Below are 16,805 nucleotides of genomic sequence, written 5' to 3' on the forward strand. Positions count from 1 at the left end.
TATGCCGCGATGTCTGAATTTGGTATCCCCGCGAAACTAACACGGCTGTTTAAAATGTCGTTGAGCCATACCACCAGCTCCATCAGAATAGGGAAGGACCTCTCCGAGCCGTTTGATACCAAACGAGGCTTCAGACAAGGGGACTCCCTTTCATGTGATTTCTTTAATCTGATGTTGGAGAAGAAAATAAGAGCCGCTCAAGCACAATACTTAATAAGCGCGTACAATTGCTGGTGTATGTCGACGACATCGACATTATTGTTAATAAATAAGGGCTACGTGTGTTCTGCCCTCTCGGAATTAGATAGAGAAGCACAGCGTGTGGGTCTGGTGGTGAACGAAGACAAANATCCTGTAATCACACAAACAGTCAGATCATACGCGTCTTGGCACCCGCGTCACTGTTGACAGTTACAAGTTTGAAAAAGTAGACGACTTCGTTTATTTAGGAACCAGAATTAAGACCAATAAAAATGTCAGCCTTGAAATCCAATGGAGAATCACTCTTGCCAACAAGTGCTACTTTGGGCTGAGTAGGCAATTGAGAAGTAAAGTCCTCTCTCGTCGTACAAAGATCACACTCTATAAGTCACTCATCATGCCTGTGCTGGTGTATGGCGCGGAAGCATGGACAATGAAAGCATCTGATGAGGCGGCTCTTGGAGTTTTCGAGAGAAAGATTCTGCGAAAGATTTACGGACCTTTACGCGTTGGTGATGGCGAATATCGCAGACGATTTAACGATGAGCTGTATGAGCTTTACAACGATATAGACATAGTGCAGCGAATTAAAATTCAGCGGCTCCACTGGCTGTCGTCCGAATGGACAGAAAGGCTCCTGCTCTGAAAATATTCAGCGCGGGCCACAATGCTGGTAACAGAGGAAGATGAAGGCCTCCTCTGCGTTGGAAAGACCAGGTGGAGAAGGACTTGGCTTCACTTGGCATTTCCAATTGGAGTCAGTTAGCACAGAAGAGAAATGACTGGCGTGCTGTTTTGGACTCGGCCAAAATCGCTTAGGCGGTTACAGCGCTAATAAAGAAGAAGAAGAAGATAACGAAAATTTGCTCCAGATTTTACTGAAAGGTAAATAAGAGCTCTGTGTACATTTTTAGCGCATAATCTCAAAAATACCACAATTTGAGTTGTGACTCTTTTTAAGACGGCGTGCGATTTATTTTGTGCCGTCCAAATTCGAGTTTTCATGCAGACACATAAAATGTATGCGTCGATTATAATCAATAATTACACCGGCACACAAAAAATGCCGATTTTCGCTATTTTTTAAGGTTTTTTTTAAGTTTTCTCGAAATTTAGGAGATATATTGGCCAAACTGACTTCAAATTCGGATTATGCGGGTCGAAATACATAACCATAGGTAGGTCCGGTCAAATGCACATCACACTATTTTTTTTTGGGTGCCGGTGTTATGTATTGATGTTGGGTTGCCGCTGAAGAACGCCACTGAAATGAAAATGTACATATATTAAGGGTATTCACAAGATGTCGTAAGCGTCGTAATGTCTTAAAGTCGTAAATTTTTTCAATGTAAAATAACCGTTGAAACGGTTTAAAGGGATTGTTTGGGTATAATAAAAGCTATTTATATATTTTCTATCGATTTGGCAACGTTTTGGTGTGATTAAAAATGCTTTAAAAGCATTTTCACCGTTATTTAACATGGAAAAATTTACGACTTTAAGACCTCATTTCCGCCTGCCATGGTCGTTGCTACACAAGCAAAAAGTTAATCGTGCCTGGTGATATGGAGAAATACTAGTGCGGATGGTCATAAATAACAAAGAAAATTAAGAAAGAGAGAGAGAGAAAGCACTATAGAGAAATGGTCCAGTCCCGTCCTGTCAGGTGGAGTCATCCCACCCCTCTTCAACGTGAACTCCACGCACAGCCTTGGCAGTTGTCGTGACTCCTCACTTAACTTAAAACGCCCCCTGAGCCTGACGTTAGTCCGTCTATCTAACAGTCTGTCATTCCTAAGTCAGTTGTCGTTCCGTCTGTACACTCCCTCTTCCCCTCTGTTGCACCAGTGCAACACCCACACCAAAAACTTGTGCTCAGCACTCCATGATTGCCCTCAATACTTATTCAGAAGATACAAATGATTCAACGCATGTTTTCTCTTTTCCCTCTTTACTCCACAATTAAAAAATTTGTTAATTCCTAGTGTTCAAGTGACTTGCGCCCACTTGAAGTATGCATCCCTGCGCATCCTTTAATCCCAAATGCATCCCTGCGCGTACACCGAATTAAAGCACCCCTGCTTGAATATTCCAGACACTGGCTACAGTTGTCTTCCAGTGTAACCTATAAAAGGCAATTGCAACCTTCCCATGCTCTCTCTTTTTCATCGCCACCTGAACAGAAGACAGCAGGGATCGTAGCACCAGTAACTATAAAAAAGTCCTCTACAACACCGTTGGAGGTCGACATCTACTTACCTGGTTTCATCAAAGAACGTAGATAACAAGAAGAGACAACTCGTTATAATTGTGGCGAAAAGTGCGCAACAGGGGCATGTCTTCTCTTTTGCCCTAGTGCGTTTTTTGATTGGATGAAAAGAGAAGGCACGCCCCTGTTGCACACTTTTCGCCACAATTATAACGAGTTGTCCCTTCTAGTTATCTACGTTCTTTGGTTTCATCTCATATTATCGACGCGGGAGTTTCACCTGCACTTCAGCAAACTAAGTATCAACCATCTATACATATATTAATATTATCCACCCATTTCAATTTTACCATTCCCGTTGCGCGAGTTCCCTCCGAACTCCGCCACCCAAATCAATTGCTCAATTCATATTATATTTGCCAATCAACCTGTCATAAATCTCATCATACAGTCCATTCAAAAAAATCGTTGTTAAAATATTAACTAGTTCTAAGTAAAACTAACTAAAAGAATTACAAGTTGGATTAAGCATTACTTTGCAAATTTTAAATCGCAATCTCGTAATTTCTTAACATGGTCCTTGCGAGCCGAATTTGAAACAGTGGCAACGCAACTATTCCGACATTAGAAATTACGCTGCTCAACACTGAACGGCAGCTGTCATTTCCAATATTTCTATTTTCTCGCTCAGAAACCGCGATAAAATTAAAAATTTTTGAAGTTTCCACAGCGAGTACCAAGCCAAGCCAAGCTGCACCAAGCGATTTGTGGTTTAAAAATCAAAAAATTAATAAAACAAAAACAAAAAAAGTGTTGTGCTAAGTGCTAAGCATAGGCAGATTATCTGCCAAAAGCATATAAAGGCCTAATTCCTTTGCACCCAAAAGTGCTAAGCATCTCAGTGAAGTAATTTTACGACCGTGAAAAGTGCTTTCGGCACCTAACCAAACGCACTTTGGTAACTTGCGCCCAACATGAAACCCATTTGATTACAGCCAAGTAGTACAGCCGCCCATTGTTGGACCACAGGGAAACCACAAGCATCCACCGCGGGATTTTTATTTAGTCACAAGAGGCCATCGAGGGAGTAATACCCGAAAATGAGAAGTACCCATCCCACGGAGTAAGTTACCGCATGTCAATTATATTCATGTACATATGTATCTATATATTAATACGCTAACATGAATTTTGTCTCCGTTCGTTTGGCGATTCTACCCAACCGATTTCAAAACCAAGAACACCGTTGGAAAGGCATTTTTCCGTAGATGAGCAGAGTTTTTATGGTTTCACAATTGGTTGAAAATTACGGCTAAAACCGTCGTTTAAACATTTTCGAATTGTGTATAGATGTTGCTGCAACATGTTCAATTTGACATGTTTCGCATGTTGTTTCACTACACATTTGAAATTAAGCTTTGAAATAAATATAAATATGAAGATGAAGAAATAAATGATAACGATCCCGCGGAGATGCTGCCGCAGTCTTAATTGCAAAGCAATGGAGTGCACTAAAACGTTTGCTGAAGCAGCCTCACTTGCAAAGCAATGGAGTGCACTAAAATGTTACCTATTCTCTAATAGATTAGGTGAAAAATGCAATATTTTCGCGTTTAGCAAAATTAAAACACGTTTTTCACTGTAAAATGAACTGTTTTGGAAGTTTTAACTCGTTCTTCTTTTCGCTCTATTCTTTGTTTACTTGTGGTACACAAATATCAACGCCCAGGACGGCGCAATCTTGAATTCTATCATTCTTGCATTACATCACATCACATCACATTATATGATGAGACATCACATTATATTACATCACATAATATGATATCACATCACACGATATCACGTGACATGACATCATATGATATGACATCACATTATATAGCATGACATCACATGACTTGACATCACACGATATGACATTGTATGGCATGACATCGCATTACATAAGTGGAGACAATGAGAAATAAATAAGAATTAGGGTAACTGAGTTGAAATTTTCCATAAAAGTTACCGAATTTTATCGAATCATCGAAGTTTATAAATATCGAAATTTATCCATACTTATTACGTTATCACAACGTATCGAATTATTCAAATTGACCAATGTTTATTGAGTTGTCGAAATTTATAGACACAGAAACTTAGTTGTCGAAATTTACGGTGACTTATCGAGCTGTAAAAATATGTGGGATTATCGAAATTTGTCAAATTAAAGAAATGTATCAAGTTATCGATATTTATTTAATTATCATTATTTATAGACTTAACGAAATTTATCGAGTTGTAGTAATGCATGGAGTTCTTTCAACTTACATAGTTATCGATAATTATTGATCTACTGAAATTGGTTGATTCATCAAATCGAAGTCCTGGAATTTTCAAAATATATCCATTAATCGAAATTTCAAGATTATTTAAGCTTATCGCTTTATCACTGCTTATCGAATTATATCGTGCTAACAGAGTGTAATGAGTTTTCAAAATTTTTCGACTGCTTTCGAAAAATGTCCAGCTGTCAAAAGTAAAAATTTTTAAAGGTATCTAAAGAGTTTACATTTTTGAGTTATCGAAATTTATCGACCCCCCCGAATTTCACAGTTATTGAAATTGGTCGAGTTAACGAATTTTGTTGAGTTATCGGATTTAAGTGTTTTTGTAATTCATCGAACTATCGATATGTATCAAATCATTAATATTTATCGATAAAGGGGAATGTATCGGGTCAATTCTAAGTCCTGCTGAAGTCCAAAGACCTTCTAAAATAAAAAATTTTTTTTTCGTTTTAGTTCCAAAGCAGAAGATGTTCCGGTAAGTTAATTTGTACCGTATAAGTTTTACTATGTATTAAGTTAGAAAACCTCTCCAAGGCTCCTAAAAACTAGAAAAACCGTCGAATTTCGACAGTAACTGGCACTCTAGTATACATAAAAACACCACACAATTTCCTTACAAATGTTGCATATATCTACCAAATGTACAATTCGGTAAAATATTCACCGTTACCCGAAAAACGGTTTCATGAAATATATACGCGGTTATATATTAAGTACATATATACATAGTTTCACTCACTAATTTTAACAAATTTGCACTCGTTGTTTTCGCTAACTTCCATCCGTATGTGCAAACGCATATTTGTATAAGCGTATGTATGCATTGTTTCGCATGTCACATTCCCGACATCCCTATTAAAACCACCAAATATTTTTATGCTGCCTGCGTCGGCGCCTGCAGTGATCACAGTTTATTATCATTCCTTCGTTTTGATGTACATATCGAGCCCTAACCGCCAAAATAACGTAAGCGACATTTTTTTCGAAATTTTCTTTTTGATGCAGATATATTCCTAGAGCATCTAGATGCATTTCTGCATCAAAAAGAAAATTTTGAAAAAAATCCGCTTACGTTATTTTGGCGGTTAGGGCTCGATATGTATGTAGTTGCGCTACATACGTGCATATAAATTTATTGCAAAATTAGCCAATTTATTCGTTGATCCCGTTTCATTTTCTTATAAGAATTTCTATGCACATGTACATATGTATGAAATTGCAACTCATACGAAAAGTGTGTTAACCCAGTAGGAAATCCTACAAGAACTCGCGACTTGCGAAAGTTTGAGTACATTCAAATTGTACCCAGTATCGAACACAAAATCACCCAATAGCGTACATCGAGGTACTTAACATCGAAGAATTTGTTCCTGGAAAGTTTGCATCACCGCAAAATATTTCGTATGTAGAGAACACGGGGTAACCTAACCTAAAATACGCAAGTACTTGAGCATACCACAAGGGAGCAATATCACTAGCACCAACAAACACGGGGATATAAAAATACTACAATACATAAGTATTGCCAAAAATCGTGAGTTATTTCTACATAAATGTCTAAAACATATGAATATGTGGTTTCATATACGTAGCGGTAATTGTGAATACCTCATACGTTAAAAAATATACACAGTGTATATATGTAAATACGTACCTATGTAAACTCCAATTACTGTGCCTACTTTGCATATACAGTATATTTTGCTTAGCTGCACATACTTCTTTGCACGAAAAACTTTTGCACCTAACCGAAAAAGGCACTTAAGCGAATGTTCTTTACTACTTCAATGAGGAAGGTATCCGAATCCCTATGAAACCAAATAATGGAGAAGCACTTATCACGTAGAAAATAATGCAGGCGAAATTTTTTTTCGAATGGTATCTTATTATCTATATAACTAGAAAAATTGATAGCCATTTCCTTTGTTCTGCGATATGAGTAAAATAAATAAAAGCTTGTAAAATTAGGTAATTGTAGGCCAGTGCAGGTAAACGTAATACTTTATTGCACAATTTTTAAGGCAGCTATCGCCAATGTGCACGTATGTTGAATGCATCTATCGGAGCATTTTGGGGTAGGTATCTTAAATGTGCACTTAAGCATAAAGGCAGCAAAGCAAAATATACTGTACTCTCAATTCCGCTCTCCCTAGTTTTGCTTTGATTATTTCGCGTGTAGACATATACATACATACATACATATGCAAGAATGATAGAATACAAGATTGCGCCGATCAGAGAGGATTTTTGAGAATAACTTTTGTGTGACGTCACACTGGTGCAATTGCGAGAGAGAAATGCCAAAACGTGAGCAAGAATGGAAGAAGAAGAAAAATGTTTCAAGGAAAACGTAAACAAGTTGTACAAGTGTGACGTCATGCAAACAACGATTCTGTCAAATTCGTTAAGAGAGGAATAGCGGTCCGAGATCGGCGCAACCTTTGTATTCTCTCAATCGTGGTGTGGCTGTGTGTTTAAAACCATACGTCGTGTAGCAAATGCGCGTGCGCCTCCCAAGATATGGATCGCTATTTCCCGGATCCCGCGCGTGGAGTTCCTTTATCTACATATACGTGTATCAAGGCGACCTGAAAAATAAGTAAATAAATTTTCTTTAGGATATTGTATCCGGTAGTAGGTGACAATTTGACATTGGTTATTTTCCTTTAATCTACATATGCATGTACATACATACACATGCGTTGGCGTATGTATATATACCTGCAGATTTAAGGTTTGGGGAATAATATTAGGCAGTACTTACCTCCAGTTCCCAATTTAGCACTACACTGTTAGAGATTTGCGATCACCGGTATGTGACAATCCGGTAAAAACGGCACAATTCACAGAATTGTATAGTAACTACATGCCCTTTAAACACCGTGCATTTTTTTATTATAAAAATAACTTTAACTTTAACTTTTACACTGTTACTTCACCCGGTTATAATAACGCTAGTACCGTAACTTTTGCATCTGAACCGTTCGCCACCACTTGGGTCATTTTATACCCTATGGGCTGGCCAAATGACTCAATCGGTGTTATGTACTTACATATGCACGATGAAAACTCAAAAGAAAAACCGCTTTCACACACACACTATCAACTTTAGTTTCACCGAGCACATCGAACTTTCTCTAATTATGTTCGATCAAATACTTATACACTCACACAGTCACAGTCGGTTAATATCGAGGTTTGATTACACTACTTTTGTTCGATCCAGTACCCAGATTTACGCTCAGTTAACATAGATGCCCGATTGCCTTATGTTTGGTCCACTCCATACCCACCTACATACATTCACCTACAAAAGTATCTGGCAAGCAGCTGGCGCTACAGTGCAGTGGTTGCATTGTTGTACTGAAAGGGTTAACCCTAAATGTATAATCTACGTCTCCGAGGCGTATACGGAATTGATCTTTTTTTTTATTGTTAACACAAAATTGACTTTTTATTTTGTTGTTTTAAATAAATGTGGTTATATTTTTCATTAATAAAACTATGTTAACTATTACTTAAACTCACAACTTCAATATTCTTTAAAAAATAAGGCAGGACTAAGTATATTTCAGCTCACAGGTTATCTTTTAAGTACATAAGCCTCTAAGACGTATGTTAAGGCTTTACGTTACTCCCAAGTAGATTAGGCTTCTAGGGTTAAGAAAGCTTTAGCTTGGAAGTGTGATGTTAAATGCCTTTCACTATAAACGGCGCCAATTTTCAATGATTATTGCGTTTCGGATTACGACTAATAACAGATATTGTGAAAGGTTGGACTATACCTTAAAGATGACGGTTTTATCATGGCCCACTGCACGAAGCTTAGAGTAATGTAATGTATTTTAAGAACTTAAAAATTATCCTGGGTTATCAGGTGTCTAGTAATACAAGGTTAATTGTTGTCTTTCACGAAGTTCTTTAAATAAATTTTGAGCTAAGTACTCACCCGCATTTCGGGGGTTACTACTAGTTTTAATAAATTGTTAGTTTAATTTCCTATAAAATTTAGCTTTAGGTTTATGCATTTTAAGCATACATCGAAAATTTGTTTTAGAGAATCAATGTGAAATAATTGCAGAAACGCTTAACCGGTTTGCTAAGCAACCGAGACGTCTGCTTTTTAAATAATTTTTGTAAAACAAATCGGCAAGTACATATCGTCCCCCACGTGCCAGAAACATGAATATGTAAAGATGAAAATTTTGGGATTTTTTTATATGTCGGCCTTCCCTCCCCCCTTATTTCAATCCTCGCGACGCCCATGCTTAGTCTCTTAACGTTATCTAGTAGACCTGGACAATTAGGACAATTCACATATCCAGTGAATATGACCCTAACAAATAAACATAAAATTGTTCTATTTATATAGTTAACGGCCACTCCAATGAAAAGCATATGTATACACAAGCTCTTGGCTCAATCTACTAGCAATAAATGCGACTTCTTTATAAACAAGTAAAAAAGTCTAAGTTCGGGCGGAGCCGAACATTAAATACCCGGCGCAAGTATTAAATATACATATGTTTTTTCACCTTTCCGAAACCTACCGCTAGATGGTAAGCCGGGATGTATCAATTTTGAGAAAATTAGCGTCCTTAAATTTCGAAATATTGAAGTTTCAAGCATTTCTGAAATTTACCGTTACATAAAAAGCGGCCGATTTCAATAATTTTCAACGTTTTGCTTTTATGTGGCAAGCACAATAAAAAAACCGAGTTTGGTACAAATTGGTAGAACGGTTACCATAACGGTTTACATATATGTGATCATAAGTGGGCGGTGCCACGCCCATTTTCCAAAATTTTACCATAAACGTATTTTTCGGTAAAGAGTAGTTGCAAGCATCAATTTTTAATAAATTAGCTGTAATATTTACTGCTTTATCGAAGATTTTGTATTTCTGTAAATTACCATTATATGGGATGTGGGCGTGGTTATTGTCCGATTTTTTAAATTTTCGGCCATTTAGTATGTTGTACCAAGGCCAACGACTGTGCCAAGTTTGGAAGAAGTTGGTGTAGCGGTTACCAAGATATACACATGTAACCATAAGAAGATATACTGTGCTAAAACAAAATTGTATTCACTCCAACCTTAGGCTATTCAAAAAGCTCAGCACTTTGGATGAGGCCATGTTCCAAATTTTAGATGGAGAAGGCAATCGTTCTCCAAGGTGTATCAATCTACGATTCATGCTTGGTGGACAGGCACATAGAATATACTCTGGGGTTTCTTTCACCAGCCGACAAACCCTACAGTCCGTCTCTACAGAAAGACCCATTTAATTAAAACCGTACGTTAACTTGCAGTGTGCTGTCAGGTTGCCAGTAAGAGTTCTAAGTTCAAGGTGTCTTTTGGAGTTCCTGCTGGAAAGAGTTATGCATATCTTTGATTGTCTTATTCCCTTTGACTTCCGCCAGTAGGCAGCAATTTGAGATTATTCTCAGCTAAGTAGGTCTGCAGTGTATCCTTTAGATGTACCACAGAAAGGCTAGGGACCATGCAAACGCATATGGGCTTCACGCTTTGCGATAAAGTCAGCCCTTTCGTTGCCTTCAAACCCTTCATGGGGACGCTATAAATTTTCCAAAAATTTATAATATTCTTATTTTTCGCCAGAAAATTATTGTAAATATCAATTTTGAGTGAATTATCTTCAGTAGTTACTAAAATATCGCAGTTTTCGTATTTCTGGAAATTACCGTTATATTGGAAGTGGGCGTGGTTACAGTCCGATTTCGCCCATTTTAATGGAAACCTACATACCATATTTCGTTGAGACATCTCAATTTTTGCTCGAGTTATCGTGTACACGGACGGACGGACAGACGGACAGACGGACGGACAGACAGACATGGCTTAATCGACTTCTCTATTCATTCTGAGCATTTATGTATACATTTGTCTATATCTATCTCGATTCGTTTTGGCTGTTACAAACAACCGTTATGTGAACAAAATTAATATACCCTTGTGCACAAGTGCGCTCGGGTATAAAAACGAAACCATTTTGAAATATGAGTGTTTTACTCTCTAGAAAATATTTTATGGAACCTCACATACGCGGTTTTGCATTTTGTTGATACGCGGTTTTGTACATTAAATGACGATATACATATATGAGTACTAATACAACTTTTTTTTCAGAAATAAATGGTGCTATACTGGACTCCCGTTGCTATCTCGAAGGTGGTGGTTCGGCAGAGAGCTTTCTAGTAAATGAAGATCTTGAAGTAGGAGCAATTATTGGAAAATTACGTATAAATGGAAATCCCGATATTAAGGAAGGCGATATTGATTTAACACTTCGTGAGAAGGACGCGCCTTTAAAAATTGTTCCAAGTACTAAAGGTTTATCATTAGCCGTGGAATTAGATAAAGAAGGAGTTCGTGGCCCGTCTTCAATTTACGTCAATGTAATTTGCACTCGACGTCGATCTACCGATCCTGTGAGTGTATCATAGAAAACATGCTCATTTAATTCGTATGCACGTGAATTCGAAATTCGCAGAGTGAACATTACTGAAATCTAGGGCTGGTAGTTCTTTCCGGATTCTTTGAATATAGATACAGCCCCGATAACAAAATTAACAGATATTAACTACATATCCGGATATCCAGGTTTTAGAACCACAAATATTAATAGAATAACAATTGTTTGTGTATTAACGCAGTGTTCTATTATTCATTTTGCAACTTAATAGGCTCAGTAATTTGGTAAGCAATTTTACGAATCCGTTCAAGCACTTTTTAGAATGTCAGGATGACCAAATGGACGCATATAGCAGGCAACTGTCTTTCAACTCACCCCAGTCCTTCGAAAGACAAAAGTCTTTCGTAAGGCAATTGTCAATTCTAGCAACTATCTTGAAAGCTCTTTACTGTCTTTCGAAAGACTAATTGACAGATCTGCTAACGAGAAGGTCTTAGCGTTTTGCTGTTCGCCTTTTAGTAATGTTTTTTAAAAATTAAATTAAAAAAATATTTATAATTTTCTTTTTAAAACAATAAACACTAATATATAAAGAAAAATTAAATAAAAATAAAAAATATATAAAAATATGCAAAACGAAAATAAAGCATAAATAAATAAAAATATTTTAAAAAACTAATGAAATTTTAAAGAAATATTTATTTCTTTTTAAAACAATAAAATTTAATAAATAAATTAGACAAAACAAAAATTTTATCAAAATAAAGTAGTGTTTAAAAAATAAAAATAATTTATTTTTATTTTAAAACAAAACTCAAAAAGTAAAAGGAAATTGATTTGAAAACGAAGTTAAATTGAAAAAAATAACCCTAAAAATCAAATGAAACCAAAAACAACTATATTTTCATTTTGAAATCAGTAAAATATAACAATTAAAAGAAAATGAAATTAACACAAGAAAAAAATTATTAAAAAAGAAGAAACAAATAAAATAAAGTTCTAAAAATTAAAAGAAATGTTTTCTTATTAAAGCTTTAAAATTAAAAAATTTAGAGATACTTAACATAAAAGAATCTAAAAAAATAAAAAAAAATAAACAATTAATGTAAGTCCCTAAAAATTAAATGAAATAAAACGAATATATTTATCCTTTTAAAACATATATTTATCCATTTTTAAAATACAAAAATTATAAGGAAATGAAATTAACAAAAGAAAAACAAACCAAATTAAAAGAAGAGATAAAATAAAAAGAATTAAATGAGATTTAAAAAAATATGTTTTCTTTTCTAAAAAATTTAGTTTAAAATTCTGAAGAAAATTAAAAAAAAGAAAGAAAAAAAGTTCATTAAAATCAAATCAACTACCTATTTAGAAGAAATATATTTTGCATTTTAAAACAAAATAATATAAAAATTAAAAGAAAAATTCTGCTGGCCGGGGACTTGCCCTCGGATCTCCCGAACTGTGCTATGCTCACGGCGACTGGTTGAGCGACGCAAAGTGGCAAACGGTTAGCCCAATCTGACTGAAAATTGGTATAATGAAACTTCGAAAAATGGTCGAAAAATGGCTGCTCAAAATTTCCAATCAGGACTATATGCATTTTTGTTCACCATTTTGTATTCACTATCTTTAATATCTTTAATCTGACCATGGATTTGTAATTAAAGTCGTCGAAAACACCTGAAAAGCAGTCAAATAGGCAGCTTTATGCACTGATTTTACTTTTATCAAATTGTAAAGAGTGTATACATTACTGAAATATTGTTCTCCGTTTGGAGAAATTTGAAGCATTTTTTGTAGGCTTCTTAACCCTTTGCTGTCCCTTAAATTTTCTTTTGTTTAACTTTTTTGAGCGTCATAAAGAATATGGTAACCGGAGGAATCATTTTTTATATTTTGTATAAGGTCATATCTATATGTAATATAAAAATCCTAAAACATTGTCAAAATTATTTACAAAGCGTAGGTACCTATAAATGAAAAATTCATTAAAATTATAAAAAAAATCCTTTACTAACAATATACCAATTTACCCAATTTTTCAGGGACCCAATATATTCAGCTAATTAGACAAAATATGAAAAAATGGTGTTTAAGTTTTCATCTTTTTGAATTTTTTCCGCACAGGTACATAGTGCGACGTAAGCTAAGTGATATACTACAAGTGCCTTCTCTTAAAATAGCTTTTCTTCACGAGTTNTAAAATATGAAAAAATGGTGTTTAAGTTTTCATCTTTTTGAATTTTTTCCGCACAGGTACATAGTGCGACGTGAGCTTAGTGATATACTACAAGTGCCTTCTCTTAAAATAGCTTTTCTTCACGAGTTTTTAATGAGAGAGATTTGTTTTCTAAGACATTTGTGCTAAAACAAGAAAAGTTTTTCAAACTATCTTGCCATCTGTCTTTCATTTGTCTTACGAAAAACTATCTGAAACACAATTGCCCTGTTAATTGGATATACGGGTTTTGTCTGAATATCGATCCTTTTTGCGCAAAATAATGATATGTTACAAAAACCAAATTTTACAGGAAAGTGCTTTTATATTTTTCTCTGTTTTGGATAGCACCATCAATATATATAAAAGTTAAGATAACCTGAGATAATTGAGATATATTACTAAATGTGAGATTTTTCTTGTAGAAAGGTCTTCACATTCTATTTTGAAATAGTACGATAATTTCGATCACAAGAAACAATTGATTGCCACCTACGATAAAATTTACAGTAAATTTTTGAGGAAGCTATTGGTATTTAAGCCGTAACATTTGAACAGGGGATGCGTAATGGGGTGTAAAACAACGTTGCATCAAGCGAATTTCGTAAAAAATGTAACATACGATAATTTCGCACAAAGAGGTCGATATGAGCATAATCCCAGCCCTACTGAACACGTTCGTAATGAGTAAGGAGTGGATTTCCATGCATTACAAATTTAAAAATATGCGCACATAATATGCATCCTAAATTTGAAAATATTCAGTTATAAGTAAATACCATTTTTAAGAAAATTTACGATGAAGTACGGCCACACTTACATAAATATACATATATATATACACTTTCACCACAATTCACGTTGAAGTTTGGTTTAGTCTTAAATAACCGGACGAAATCGTTATGCCCGTGAAGAAGTTCTTGCGGCAACAAGGTACGCTGATGAATCGTCCTTGAAGCTGTATCAAGGTAGCCAACTCATTCTTGAGAATTCCCCGATTTTGAAAATGAAATTCTCTGATTTTGCCCGAAATTTCGTAAAATTCCCCACCCATAGACATCTCCTTACTTAAAACAAAAATAAAAAATTATGTATTTTGATATACTACTGGTATTTCTGTTTATTTTCTTTTTAAGCGTAATTTATCTATGCATTGATAAACCAAACCAAACTTTTATAAAGTTATTTGTTAACACAAAGAATGAATAATATTTATGTTGATAATATTTACATATGTACATGCAGTGGTCGAAAAAATTTTACTCGCACCAATTATTATTATTTTTATTATTTAATTTGAGTTATTTTTTTTTATAAAAATATAGTTTATTCTTTAACAAAAACCGTATAAATCCAAGTTTTAAACTTTGTGCAATATTTGAAAAAAATTCAACAAACTTCCATAAATGTTTCGAGCTTTTTAATTGAATTTTCCAGAAATATTTTGAGTATGCAGTTTTGTAGCCCACTCAATTCTAGAATAATAAAGTGTGAGTTTCAAATGGCCAAAAATTTCGTTTTACGATTTTTCTGAGTTGTTGCGGTTTTTTTTCCATTGAAAATAAATTATGTTTATTCGCTACATGAAAGCAAATGCAAAGAAAGTTCTAAAAAATCAACGGTAATTTTTAGCCATTTCAGCCGATTCCCCACGCAAACTGAAATTCCCCGCAAATCGGGGAATTTTCCACGAGTTGGCTTCCCTGAGCTGTATAGTATAGTTAGTGGCAATTTCAAAATGGGGGAGTATCATTGGTCCACAGAAATCTAATCTACACAGACTTATTTCAGACGAAACACCATTAATGTCTTACAATTTTATTTGTAGGCATTCATCAAGAATTGTCTTTACTCTGTNGTCATTGGTCCACAGAAATCTAATCTACACAGACTTATTTCAGACGAAACACCATTAACGTCTTACAATTTTATTTGTAGGCATTCATCAAGAATTGTCTTTACTCTGTTTAGTCGTCGTAAATCAAGGACCGCAATGGTTATGCTGGTAGATTTAACCGTGGTAACTTGACTTTGATGCCTGGTGTCTCTTGACGATTTTTAGCAATAACTCGACTCCAGCGCCGCCTTGCGTATTTTTTGATCTGTATACATCTTTGGTCTCGGTAGGGTTAAAATTTGGTAAGCTGTAACGCATAGCCCAGCAGAAAATTTCGAAGGGCTCAGCATGTGTTTTTCAGCAGAATATTTGTGTGTTTACTTGCTCTTGCAGATGGTTGCATGCATTTACTTTCTGTCTCCACAGGCAAAAGTTTGTATCTTGATAGTGTTATCTGGCAAAATTTTGCCAATGAAGACCGCATTAGGGATGCAAGTCAAAAAAATACATCGATGTTTTTTTCGATTCGATACATCGAAACATAACATCGATGGATATCGATGTATCGTATGAAAACATCGATATTTTCGATGCATCGAATGAAAATACAGTTTATTTCAATTAAAAATATACAACAAGAAAATGAAACAATCGTAACTTCGATAAGTGTATAAGTGAAATGTATTAATTGAATTAAAGAGTTATAAATCGCAGTTTTTTCTGTTCTTTTGAGAAGCCTTTGAAAAAAATTTGGGTATGTACGGAAGTGGCGACAATTGTTAAATGTTTATAAGCATAATGAAATATTAGTGTGGTTCATAAAACGTCGCAAAGTGGCATTTTTGGCGAAATGATAATATTGCGAACAAAGTTGTATGAACGACCTATCGCAACTACGGATTGCAAATGTAAAATTTTTTAAGAATGCCGCGCCTTATAGAAAAAGAAAAGTTTTTACAATTTTATTTCGAAGCAGCCTTAACTGATGTACTTTTTCTTGAAGTATTTGAAGACAATAAAAAAACTTGTGTTTCATAGGGATAAATCGATACAAGTAAATCCAAGTACATACTCGATGCTTTTCTCAATTTACCAAGTATTTTTGTAATCGATACTTTTTACTGCGATCCAAGTAGGTATCGAAAAAAAATACTTGTATCGGAAGCGCAAAACTTATTATGCTTCAGCATCTTCTTTGAAAAGCAAACCATTAGAGGAATGGGAAGATATGCGCACTACATTTCCCCAGCTATAAAAGGAAGCCTGTCTGTACATAACGGTTGATGGGTCGTCGGTCCCTGGCTTTTCTCAAAAACAGGTACAACTATATCAAAATCTCGAAACCGCCTTCCAGGGAAACACTTGTAAAAGTTGATGTTTTTGGGAAATATAACAAAAAAAAAGAGTTCTTTCCTTAAACTTATTTTATATGAAAAAAAATGTCTCTATTAATATTGTAAATATGTATTCTTATGTTTTTGAAATCAAACCCTATACAAAAATAATGGGAAAATTTTAGTTTGGCATCCCCCGCGTACAAAAAAAAGGTGGCTATGGGGGGG

At 35.0% G+C, this 16,805-nt stretch overlaps 1 protein-coding gene across 1 annotated transcript in view; it reads left to right on the forward strand.

Moving 5' to 3' along the window:
* LOC108358881 (protocadherin beta-4-like) overlaps window positions 1–16,805 on the forward strand; it is a 164,748-nt gene that overhangs the window by 63,899 nt on the left and 84,044 nt on the right. The window contains exon 2 of the mRNA XM_017610399.1: window positions 10,897–11,198. Within this exon, the coding sequence (XP_017465888.1) occupies window positions 10,897–11,198 (302 nt within the window). The remainder of the gene's footprint in view (window positions 1–10,896; window positions 11,199–16,805) is intronic.

Source organism: Rhagoletis zephyria, unplaced genomic scaffold (assembly GCF_001687245.7).
Source record: "Rhagoletis zephyria isolate East Lansing unplaced genomic scaffold, Rhagoletis_zephyria_1.1 Rzeph_scaffold_00309, whole genome shotgun sequence".
Lineage (NCBI taxonomy): Eukaryota > Metazoa > Arthropoda > Insecta > Diptera > Tephritidae > Rhagoletis > Rhagoletis zephyria.